Source organism: Jaculus jaculus, chromosome 12, assembly GCF_020740685.1.
Source record: "Jaculus jaculus isolate mJacJac1 chromosome 12, mJacJac1.mat.Y.cur, whole genome shotgun sequence".
In the NCBI taxonomy this organism is placed as follows: domain Eukaryota; kingdom Metazoa; phylum Chordata; class Mammalia; order Rodentia; family Dipodidae; genus Jaculus; species Jaculus jaculus.
Window position 1 is genome coordinate 106,959,995 of NC_059113.1, and position 13,356 is coordinate 106,973,350.

The 13,356-nt window shown below is 41.0% G+C and overlaps 1 protein-coding gene across 3 annotated transcripts in view; it reads right to left on the reverse strand.

Moving 5' to 3' along the window:
- Window positions 1–13,356, reverse strand: part of Fstl5 (follistatin like 5) — a 462,806-nt gene that overhangs the window by 284,151 nt on the left and 165,299 nt on the right. For all 3 annotated transcript variants that reach the window (XM_045131273.1, XM_045131272.1, XM_045131271.1), the window contains exon 4: window positions 8,479–8,727. In XM_045131273.1, coding sequence (XP_044987208.1) covers window positions 8,479–8,727 — 249 coding nt within the window. The remainder of the gene's footprint in view (window positions 1–8,478; window positions 8,728–13,356) is intronic.

The following is a 13,356-nucleotide window of genomic DNA, read 5'->3' on the forward strand; positions in this document are numbered from 1 at the left end:
TCTGGAACCCTTAGCAAGGCTAAATCCTATGTGTGCTGTAATAGAGTTCTCTGGAGAAACAAAAGCAATTGAATGAGTCAAAAGGGTAATGTATTATGCTATTGTGTAGTAGTCCAACAATCGCAGTCTGTAGACATGAGAGTCGAGGAACCCAGTAGCTGCTCAGTCCGCATGTCTGGAGGCCTCAGCAGTCCTCATCCTCCGCTGAAGGCCTGGAGGCTTCCTGGAGAGCCGCTGGTCTTCAGTCCACGCTGGAACGCTGGGGAAACGGTCCTAATGCTGGTGAAGGACATGCAAACCGGATAGGTGCGAGTACAAGTGGAGGTACTCACCAGCGAGCCGTGCAGGCAGCCAGGTGAGCGGAAGGGACTCTTCCTCGCAGGGTTTTCACACATCACGCCCACCACCAGCAGGTCCACTTACTCGGAGGAAGGGTTCACGCTGGAGGAGGAAGTTCTTCCTTCAGCCAGTCCTTCCTGGAAGTGACCTCATAGACCCACAAAAGAGCATTGCCCGTGGACACCTAATCAGACCACCTTGACGACAGCACTGAACCCTCACATGGGCATTTTCTGGAATGTTTGCCTGATAAAGTTTTAACTTATAAAGTAGGCACAGTAAGACATCAACAACAGATGACAGTAAAATTGAACAGTTGTAAAAATATTGTTTCGAATTTATATTAATATAATATTTCTCTCTTTCTCCCTCACAAGAACTTAATGTACCAGGCTGATCCCTCTTGTGATCACAAGAGACAGTATATTCCCTGTGCTATGACAAGAAGTAGGTGGATGTCATTGGTATTATGACCTCAGCATGATTGTTTTCTGTTCTTATGAAGCAAATAACTGTCACTTTTCACTTACAGGAAGTACTTTGTAAAGTGTGTTCAGTGTTGCTGAAATACAACATCTCTACCCCATTCTTTATTTTATTTCATTTTTATTTTTTTGCAAGTAGAGATAAACAGAGAGAAGAGAGAATGGGCATGCCAGGGCCTCAAGAACTGTCAACAAACTCCAGATGCATGCCCAACTTTGTGCATCTGGCTTTACGTGGGAACTAGAGAATCAAACCTGGGTCATTAGGCTTTGCAGACAAGCGCCTAAACCACTGGGCAATCTCTCCAGCCCTCTACTCCATTCTTTGTAGCTATTATTAATTAAAGGTTACCTGAACACACATGCTGCAACATTTCTACAGTTTACCCGATAACTAAGGTAGCTAGCCAGTGAAGGTGGTATTCAGGGAGACCCACTCCCTGCCTAGGATGATGGGAGATTTCATCATGCTACTCAAAGTTTACAAGCAATTTAAACTTATGCAGTATTTATTTCTCAAGATTTTCATTTAATAGATTGTAGGTAACTGCAACTGAGGGAAGTGAGAACATAGGCATCATGGGTCTACTGGATGCTGGAGACAGCTTCAGAGAGCTACATAAAGAAGAGAAAGGGAGAGTAAAACTTTGAACCCTTCATATTTCTTTCCCATAAATACAGAAATCCTTGTTAAACTGTCATCCAGACAGTGCCATAATGCCAGCAACTTACTACAAGTGAAGGAGAACACACAGCCACCAAGGAATAATCACTCATTTATGAACAATGGCATCTCATAATCCCTGAGCACAGCTTAAAAATGGGAAATGGCTTAGTGGTTAATGTAATTGCCTGCGAAGGTGTTTGCCTGCAAAGTCTAAGGACCCAGGTTCAATTCCCCAGGACCCACGTAAGCCAGATGCACAAGGGGGCACATGCGTCTGGAGTTCATTTGCAGTGGCTGGAGGCCCTGGCATGTCCATTCTCTTTCCATCTGCCTCCTTCTCTCTCTCTCTTTCAAATAAATAAAATATTTTTAAAATCTGACTAATTATCTAGTCTTCCCTCCCATGATTTGTTGTTTCTCAGCCTTTTATTTTTCATCTCCTTAAAACACCAAAAAAACCAAAATCGTCTTGTCCATTACTTTCAACCAATGAAACATTTTTGTCGATTGTGAAAATGTAAGCAGACGAGTGAACATGATTGCAGGCTGTGAACTGTGCCAACTGGCCCACTTCCTTCAGTGTCTTTCCAAGAGGAGGGGAGGGTCCGCGCTCGCACCACCTGGCCCTGGGGTGCATCCTTGCTGCTTGGAACACACCCACTGCTCCTGCCTGTCTCCACTCCCTTTGTCCTACCACGTGTCTCTTGGTTCCTTTCAGCCTGGGTCCCATTGCAACCTCTGTCTCCTCCCCATAACTACACATGAACATACACACATCTGTTCTTTTCACAGCACCTCATTGATAATGAGCTTGCTCTCTCATTCCCTCAGGTCCCATTTCCCAAATCTTTCTAATATAAAGCATATCCATACATTTTCCAAATCAGTATTCCTTTCCTGGTCCTTATCCTTATCCTTTGTGATTTCAAAAACTTTTTTTTCTTTTTAATTATTCAATATGGACTTATTTAATAAATAAACATCACATGTTGGTACCATCCTTTCCCTCCCCATGCCCCTTTTCTGAAGAGGTCTTCCTTGTTGGGGATTGTGGGTCATGCATTATGGGAGAAGCAGTCAGTTATAGGGGAGAGGCTATGTCTCTGTGCAAAATGTCCCAGCTTGTGTTTCTAACAATCTTTCCGCCCCTCTTCCACAAAATTCCCTGAGCCATGCTGGGAGCATTTTAAGTCAGAAACCTCTTAAGAAACATTTTAACAGCGGTCCTGGGTGGGTCCTCTGTCTCTATGGTCTCCAGGTTCTCACCCGGCATCCTGGTGAATGTGCAGGTGTCTCCTGTGCTGGGCTTCTTCCAGCTCTATAAAGGAAGAGCACCACAGCTCTGTCCTCAGACCTCTGCTAGCTCTGGTTTACTCAGTCTCTGTCCCATTTGGCTACAGGCTTCTGAGCCTTGTCCCTCTGTGAGCAGACTAATGTCACATTCTCTAAGTTCTCTGATACCCAGACTCACGTTCACCCCCATGTGCTTGTCTAAAAGGCGGTAACAGAGGCTCACAGGTTTCATATTTACTCATGGTTCCATACCATTTTTGTCTCTTATGGACTTTGGACTGCCCTGGTACGGAGGCAAATCTATTTCTGGCATTCATCTACATATTCTTTAGGTTTGGCCAAAAGGAAAAATATGTGAAAAAAATAGAATATCAACTCATATTTCATGGAATACCTTCAGAAAAGGTTAATGCAAATCACCAGAAATGCATATATTGGTTCACATAACAAGTTCTTAATGTGAATATCATCTAAGAGAAATCTTAAAATGTGCACATCTTTCTACACACATATCACTCAGTATCTTGAAACTCTGTCACCATATGACTGATAAATGACTGTCTTGAACTTAAATTGACTGCACATAACTTAACCTAATTTAAATTATCATTAATTGACCTGACATTCTCATTTACTTATTTTGTTTTTAATTTTACTTTCCAGTTTTGAAATGAGATCCTATGAAACTAAGGCTAGTCTCAGATTTTGTGCTTTGAATTCCTGCGGCACCAGAGTACAAGGAGTGTGGTTCTTAAGTCACCACGGTCAGCCTCAAGGAGTGTAGTTCTTAAGTCACCACGGTCAGCCTCAAGGAGTGTAGTTCTCAAGTCACCACGGTCAGCCTCAAGGAGTGTAGTTCTCAAGTCACCACGGTCAGCCTCAAGGAGTGTAGTTCTCAAGTCACCACGGTCAGCCTCAAGGAGTGTAGTTCTCAAGTCACCACGGTCAGCCTCAAGGAGTGTAGTTCTCAAGTCACCACGGTCAGCCTCGAGGAGTGTAGTTCTCAAGTCACCACGGTCAGCCTCGAGGAGTGTAGTTCTCAAGTCACCACGGTCAGCCTCAAGGAGTGTAGTTCTCAAGTCACCACGGTCAGCCTCGAGGAGTGTAGTTCTCAAGTCACCACGGTCAGCCTCGAGGAGTGTAGTTCTCAAGTCACCACGGTCAGCCTCAAGGAGTGTAGTTCTCAAGTCACCACGGTCAGCCTCGAGGAGTGTAGTTCTCAAGTCACCACGGTCAGCCTCAAGGAGTGTAGTTCTCAAGTCACCACGGTCAGCCTCAAGGAGTGTACTTGCTATGTCACCACGGTCAGCCTCAAGAAGTTCATTATATTTTGTTAAACCAGTATCCAAAGAGCAGCACTAATCAAGACTTTTGTCACTGTGCTGAAAAATGTCTAATTTTCCTTATGTACTGTGATCTTGTCCAAATATTTCTCATACAAATCTACAGGAAACGTGCACATCTTCTCATATTCCCAGGTGGTTTTGAATCTCTTCCTTAGTAAGTTTTCACATGCTCTCTAAAATAGCTATGGACACTTTTTTAAAAACAATTTTGAAAGGAGTATAACTCATATAAATGGAGAACAATTTTCAAATGCAATTTTAGAATACTTTATCCCAACTCTATATGTGGAGTGTAATCAATAAAAAGTGTCATTATCCTATTCTACAAAAGCATATGAAATATGGAAAATTAACTATACTGAATAGCTATTTCTACAGCTATTACTAGTCACTTTCTAATATTCTTTAATATCACATTTAATAATTGAAATCAGGATACTGAGAAATTGTACATTAAAACTGAATGTATCATTGAGAGGTGATAATAATACAATATTTAAACAGCATCAGAATAGAAGTAAAAGTATTTGCACTAATAAAATAGTCTTGATGTTTAGTCATTTTTGAATGTTATGTCTATGACTATTAATGAAAAAATCATATTCATTAAAAACACAAAAGTAGTAAGATAAAATACTTTCCAACTTAAGTTGGAAAAATGTTATAGTATAAAAAATAAAATAAGATTAGCAAAGTATTTGAATTTTAAATTTAACTCCTGCATTTCATAAGCAGGGGGCTATTTGACAGAAATTAAATGTAATAAGAAACCCACTTTCTAAACTCTAATATTAGTTTGGAGATGAAAAGTATCAATAATATAGTAAAATGGTATATCTAGCATAATCAAGGTATAGGTAATATAAGAAAAAAGTATCATATACTTAGTGAATAAGGTAACACAAAAAGGTTTTCTATAAACCTTCTCCCTGTACACCAGCCTACTGAAAGCTGGGAAAAGCTGCACTGCATTCAGCCCTATGGGAGACAGAAGTCATCAGCAGTGGAAACAGTGGACACTGGAAGCCTCAAGTTTCACCAGACAGGACAAATGACTGAACGGGTGCAATAGTGGCATGTCTGCTCTGGGGGAAACCAGCTGCTCTCTAATTGGACTGAATGTCCACTTTAAGGGAAGGAATACATGCCTGGTACTGGAAACCTAATAGAAACCCTATGGCTGGGGAGGTCATGTGCCTTAGGGGTATAAAGTCTGCTGTTGTCTGGCTAAATGCATATATTATTCCCACCAAACCTCACTACATTTAATGTCCATGTTCCTTGTATTAATGCTATGCTCACTTTTGATTAGAGAAGCTTCTCTTTTCAGATGATGGTGACCACTGGGGTGACCCAAAAGGGAACATAGTGCTGAGAAGTGGCAGAGGAGTGTCCAGCACTGAAACATCTCTATCCCACCCTCCAAGGTTCACGGTCCATTGTGGACAAGGTGGTAGAAATAATGTAAGAGCCAAGGGAAGGGTACCACTCCTTACAATGCAGCCGCCCAGACAGAAATTGGCCTTCATTTCCATGACCTCACAGTGCCTAGCCATACCTTCACAAAACTCTCATAATATGAGAAAAACATGATGCCAAAATAAAAGAAAGACTAATGGAGAGAGAGATGGGATATGATGGAAAGCAGAGTTGTGAAGGGGAAAATGGGGGAGGGATGGAAATATCATGGTTTACTGTCTATAAGTAGAGAAGTTGTCAATAAAAAATTAAAAAGAAACATGAAAAAAGGTTTGCAATGTCAATCAATAGCCAATATATCCCCACACTTATTTTATACTTTTCTTCAATATGCTTATCAAAAATCAGGAATTTTATCTTCATCATTATAATTTTATAATCTATCAAGTTTAGTTATCTGATAATTTGAAATAAGCAATGCTAGGACTTAATAAACCTAAAAGACATGCATGACCTCAGAGTCAGCACTGAAAGTTTAGTGCCAACATGCATGGTTCTTGAAGTTCCAATCTTAAACTCAATAGTGATCAGTCATTTAGTCGCTATAAAGCTCCACAAAATGTGTTTTCCAAATTATGGCAAATATTCACTTGAACATCATGATTAAAGGAGTAATTTAAGAAAAGCATAGCCATGTCATATATTAGAGACCATCTGTGCACTGGAGACAGAAACCCTCCACTCCTGACCAGGTCAGCATCAACTCTCAGATCGTCTGTAAATTCCTGGGCTTGTTACCCTCCTTGTAGTATGCCAGTGTGTTACTATGATAAACCAGTAATATAATATTGATGTAAATGTTTTGAAATGAATAAAACCAGCTTATTATTATGATCATTACTGCAATTTTCGCTAGCTTTTCTCTGCCTCTCTTCCCCTTCCCTCTTTCAAACTCTCATAAATTTTGAGGGGTTATTTCATGCCAGGAAAATGCTCTACCCCTTAAGCCATGCCATCAAGTATGATGATGTTTCTAATACATGTGTTAATACAGGTGGTGAATGCTTAAGAGTCTATAATTGCAATGAATTCTGTAGTATGTCATATATTGGGCATGTTCTAGGATTTTACATTTCACATTTGAATTAAACAGGAGAGTAGGTGTTAAAAACAAATTTTAAAAATGTTTCAATTAAGGCTGGAGAGATGGTTCAGCACTTAAGGTGCTTGCCTGAAAAGCCTAACAATCCAAGTTTGATTCCTTTGCAGTGGCTGGAGGCCCTGAGGCACACATTCATTTCCTCTCCCCCGCCCCTTTCTCTCTCCCTCTTTCTCTATCTCTCCCCCCACATCCTCTCTTTATTTCTCTCTCCTTATAAATAAATAAATACTTTTTTAAAAAATAAATAATTCGGGATGGAAAGATGGCTTAGTGGTTAAGCGTTTGCCTGCAAAGCCCAAGAACCCCAGTTTTGAGGCTCAATTCCCCAGGACCTACATTAGCCAGATGCACAAGTGGGCGCATGTGTCTGGAGTTTGTTTGCAGTGGCTGGAAGCCCTGGTGTGCCCATTCTCTCTTTTTCTCTTTCCCTCTCTCACTCTCTCTCTCTCTCTCTCTTCCTCTTTCTCTCTCTGTCTGTAGCTCTCAAATAAATAGAATATAAACAAATAAAAATAAACAAAAGATTTAATAAATAATTCATCTCCACTGAATTTACATGATCAGATTCAGAAAGTTTAACATAGATCTCTACAAGTCAAGGGATCAATTTTTTTTCAATGAGTGCTGAATGAATTCAGAGGAAATGGAGACATTGGCTACTCCCTTTCCAGCATTGAAGGAATTAAACTCCATCCCACTGTCCATGTTGTTAATTTCACCATCAACCTGCAGTGGCACTGACTAAAACTACCAGAGAGAAAAAAGTGGCTGCAGGAAAGTCTGGGTGTATTAAGTTTTATCTTTCATAAAATATGTTGTCTATCTTATTTCTTGGAACAGGGTCTCGCTGAGCCTAGAGCTCATCTATTTATCTAGAGCAGCCTGCCAGCAATTCCCTCAGATGTACCTGTCTCAGCTTCCCTAGTGCTGAGTTCAGGCCGGCCTCACCGTGCCAGCTTTAACGTAAGAGCTGGGGACTGGGACCCAGGTTCTCCGTATTTGTGTGGGCAGTAATTGATCCACTGATCCATCTCTCCAGGGTTACAAATAATCTGTCCACTGAGCCATCTATCTCTCCACTGTCAGCCACTGACTAATAACAAACTGGTATTCTCTCCAAGTAAGTGAAAGAACAGCAAATCAACTCAAAAATAAACAACATTAAAGCAGTCTGATAATTTATAACATGTTAAAAATAATATACATCAAATTGCTAATTTAGAAATACTTTTCAGCAAAACCATCATTTCGAGTGTATCTAAGTAAATAATAGTTTTTGAATTTTAAACCATTGTCACCTCAGATTCACTAACTGAGTTTGGTATTTGACTTCTTCATACATATAGAAGTAGATCACTACAGATTCTGTGTAATCTGAGCCATGTACTGTAAGCACACTACTGTTTAAAGCAGGAAGAAGTGGAAAGCTATCACAACATCACTTGGTAGTGTTCAACTGCAGTCCAGGTGCATGGCACGGGGCGGATTTGGCCTGCAGACTGATGTAGCCACCCTGTGTCCCCGCGTGCATAGTTCCATGGTCAGGACACCGTATGGTGCTATGCTAACAGCTATCAAATCGTGAGTCATCTTTTGGCCAGATTTATTCTCATAACTGAATATCACACACACTGCCACTCACAAATTGAGCTCACATTTCTCCTCTCCTCCATTAGACACTTGCTGATATAAATCACACCGTTTTTCCACTTAACGTGAAGGACATGGAGAACCGGGGTACTGTGCTGCAGCCACACCCCCACTGACCTTTGAAGAAGCAGTCGTCATTGTGGACGATGGTGACCTTCTGCCTCCTCAGGCAGGCCGCCCTGTGCACCTCGCAGTGGTTCTCGTAGAACTGCCCGTCAGACCCACACACGGGCTTGTAGTGCTGCCTGCAGGGGTCCATGCAGGCACACTCGGCCCGCCCGCTCTCTCTGCTGACCACGCAGTGCCTCCCCAGGCCACAGTACTTATTCTCGCAAGATGCAAAAGGGCCATCCTGAAGGAGAAGTTCTGAGGAGAAAGAACAAAATATCACTTGGCTTTCTTGCCCAAATGCATGCATGGCAAAGTGTCCAGTGAAACATACATTCGAAATCCATCCCCGAAACCAGTTCCACCATTTCTTCAGTGAAGGAGAACTTAGTTCCTAAACCCACAGATGAACATTTTCCAAGTGCTTTCAACACCTGTCTCCCTCATCCTGTCTCTGAACCCTGCCTTGCCTTCTCAGGGTACTAACAGTTGAGGTTTGGAAGCCATCCTCTCCACATGTGGCATATGATGACTGAAAATGTAAATTCGGACAGATGCCCACTTAAAAGTCTTGCAGAAGCCGAGCATGGTGGCACATGCCTTTAATCGCAGCACTCAGGAGGCAGAGGTAGGAGGATCGCTGTGAGTTCAAGGCCACCCTGAGACTACAGAGTGAATTTCAGGTCAGCCTGAAATGGAGTGAGACCCTACCTCGAAAAAAAAAAAAAAGTCTTGCAGGCTCAGATGGACAACTGACCCGAGGGAGTCAGTAGTTCATTTACAAAACAGGGACAATAATAATATGTCTTCATAGAATGATCAATATTAATGTATTTGGCCTACATAAAACTCCATTTAAGTGTTTCTATTATTACCTAATAGAAACAAGCTTTCATAAGACGTACATATGGATGAGGAAATTTAAACACTGAGTTTCTGATTTATAAATGAAGTTCACACATTGAGCTACTACTCACACTAATACATTCATGTCAAATCAAATTTAAATTAGCGACATGAAAATTTCACAAAAGACCACCACCAACGACAACACAGCAATGCACTGTAACCTAACATGGCACGTGAATAAACCAAATCTAAACTTGGGTTATCCTTTGTGTAGGATTCTTTTTTTCTTTTTGTGGTAACTGGTTTTTGGCTGGCTTCAAGCAAAAGCAGCCAAATCATTTTGTAACAAGCAACCAACTCATGACACTATGCCCAAATATATGGTTGCCCGATGGTAGCCAATCAGACAAGCCCTGTGTTTTGCCTCTAGCTTTGATGATTAAAAACCTACTCAAGGGATAGAGAGATGGCTTAGTGGTTAAGGCATTTACCTGCAAAGCCAAAGGACCCAGGTTTGATTCCCCAGGACCCACATAAACCAGATGCACAAGGTGGCACATGTGTCTGGAGTTCGTTTGCAGTGGCTGGAACCCCTGGTGTACCCATTCTCTCTCTCTCCCAAATAAATAAATAAATAAATAAATAAATAAATAAATAAATATTTTTTTAAAAAAAACCTACTCAAGTCTGAAGGCAGAAAACTGCTTCCTTTGATTCTGAGAACTCCCCAGCTCATGAGTCATCGCAACTAAAATGAATATGGCTGATTTCGCTTGTCTCAAGCTCAAGTGACAGGTGCACTACATTCAAATGAAAAGCCCAAAGTTCTGACAACAAACCTAGAAGAGAGATTTCGGTGTGGAAAACAATTTCCATGACCCTACACTGACAATTAAGCAAACACTCAGTTCAACGTACAGAAGACCCAGAATGAGATTCCCATTGCCCCACAGGAATTTGGCTTTCACCAATATATTCTGAACAATTAGATGTTATATATTATTTACTATCAAATAATAAGTTGTATAAAGAATGTGGGCTGGGCATAGTGGCACATGTCTTTAATCCCAGCACTTGAAAGGCAGAAGTAGGAGGAATGCAGTGAGTTTGAGGCCAGACCCTACCTCAAAAAAACAAAAATAAGGACTGGAGAGATGGCTTAGCGGTTAAGCGCTTGCCTGTGAAGCCTAAGGACCCCGGTTCGAGGCTCGGTTCCCCAGGACCCACGTTAGCCAGATGCACAAGGGGGTGCATGCGTCTGGAGTTCGTTTGCAGAGGCTGGAGGCCCTGGCGCGCCCATTCTCTCTCTCTCCCTCTATCTGTCTTTCTCTCTGTGTCTGTCACTCTCAAATAAATAATAAAAAAATTAAAAATAAATAAGTGAATAAAATTAAAAACAAAAACAAATAAATAAATAAACTAAAAATAAATAAATAAATGAAATGAAATAGAGAATTTGTTTCATGTGTTTTCTTGTTATTATTAAACAAGCTATGGTTTATTAAGCAAGTTTCTTCATTTTGTATTTTAATTGTAAATTAAGGCAGGTTTGTGAATTAGTATAAACTCTTTTGAATGTTTTGTGGTAACATGTAATCATGTCTGGTTTATCCAGGTTGGTTGTGTCTTTACCATAGTTTCTTCTTAAATTCTTGCTCTGGAATCCCATACTCTAGTTCACAGATTTATATTAATATTTTAGCCTTTTTCTAGAATTTTATAAGGTATTTTACATTATTAGCTTGAAATTGTGTGCTCCATAAAGCTACATAATTAAAGGAAATGTAATTAATTCATATGCAAAGCAGAAAAGGTTCATATTATGCAAATGAATAGCTAGAACATAGCCTTTCTGACAGTAATTAAACATGACTAATGTTGAACTTAAGTTTCAGCTGAGATTAAACCAATTTAATCTGATTAACATGTCAAAGATTTTTAAGTAAAGTCAGATAACACATTAAATGAATTTTAATCAAGGATTTATATCTTGATGGTGTATACCTTGAAAAATCATTTGTTTCTCCAAAATAGGCTATGTGTTTAATAAGAATATCATATGACAATTTCAATGGTCCTACATTGTTCTAAAAATGATGGCATTAAATTTTCATTCATGATATAACTATCTGTAAATGAGATATATATATAATACATTTATGTCTATCTATAAAAATAAACATCAGATGCATACTTCACACTGAGTGTATCAAAGTTGAAATACAATTTAAATGTAATTTTGTGTACAAATTGCTATACTAATTATTGTAGGAAATGTAGAAAAGAAAAGTAATTGACAATTTCTTCAAGTAGCATACAAAGGGGACCAGACCGGCTTGGACATTTCCAAGTAGAGGGGCAAAGACGGAAGGGCATTGTGGGGGTTTGATTCAGGTGTCCCCCATAAACTCAGGTGCTTTCAATGCTAGATTCCCAGCTGATGGAAATTTGGGAATTAACGCCTCCTGGAGGCGGTGTATTGTTGGGGGCGGGCTTACGAGTGTTATAGCCAGTTTCCATTTGCCAGTGTTTGGCACACTCTCCTGTTCTTGTTGTCCACCTGATGTTGGTCAGGGGGTGATGTCCACCCTCTGATCATGCCATAATTTCCTCTGCCATTATGTAGCTTCCCCCTGGAGCCTATAAGCCAAAATAAACCTCTTTTTTTTTTCCCACAAACTGCTCTTGGTTGGGTGATTTCTTCCAGCGATGTGAACCTGACTGCAACAGACACACAGAGCAGTGAGAGGAGAAGAGTCCGGCAGTGCTCACGAACGCACACCCCCACACTGGGTGAACGCTGAGAAGACTGACTCCATGATAGGAAATAGGAATAAAGCAACTATGTCCAAAAGTCCATGGAGCTGGATGTGATGGCACATGTCTGTAATCCCAGTACTTGGGAAGGGGAAGCCTGAGTTTGGGAGTCCTGAGTCTGTCTGGGCTAATTAACAAGACCCTGGTATAAAACGAGCAAATAAAATCCATTAGGAGAGTATTGAAACATGGGTGTTATATACAATATTCCTGAAATTATATTTTTCTTAGATGTCAAAAAGTAAATACATACACACACACACACACACACACACACACAAACACACTTCCAGCACAAGCATGAGGGCCTGAAAGGGCCTGAATTTGTGCAAGTTCTTATCTCCAGAACCCACATAAAGAGCTGGGCATGGCTATGTAACCCCAGCCCCACAAAGGGAAGCAGATACTAGGGAATTCCAGAGCTCACGAAAACCAATGATCTTGGGTATCAGTAGGAGACTCTGGCTCAAACCAGTGGGCTCCAGCCAGCACAGGTGAGTAGGTGCTGCCACCAGCGGGCATATGAGGTTGAACCTGTGACCCCTCCGACGTTCAGCAGCGTGTCTCCGTCTCCTGGGGCTACTTTGTGAGGATGCCTGATAGCTTACTCTATGGCTCACTGCCGAAATACAAGCCTCTCCAGTCATGCAATAGATTTGGAATTCTCTATCTCATGAATTATTATTGGACCTCCTTATAATTCTCTAATGGTATATTATTCAAAAGACAGCAATTCAAGTTAAACCTTCGGCTCCATGTAAATATTTTCCAGGGGAATAAGTGTGTGTGTGTGTGTGTGTGTGTGTGTGTGTGTGTTGTATGCACATTCCCTGTGGGTGCATGAAGAGACCCCAGAAAGATGTTGGGTACCCTCCTATATTCTTGCCTGCTTTTCTTTCCCTAACCCAAAGTTACTCTCTGAACCTGGAGCTCACCCAGAACCCCATCAATGCTCCACTTTCCACCCCTGTCAGCCCTGGCATTGCAAGCATGTGCACATATGCCAGGCTTTTTCCTTGGGTGCCAGGGGTGGAACTCAGGACCGCATCGCATGCCGAGCATCTCTCCAGCCCCAGGAGTCATTGTCTGTGTTTTGTTTCAAGAAATGAGATGATCCAAGGACAGTAAGTAACATGAGATAATCCAGTGTCAGTAACTAACATGGCCACAGTTCTCTGTTGTTATCACCAAATAATACTGTGATGGAAGAAAAATAAAGTG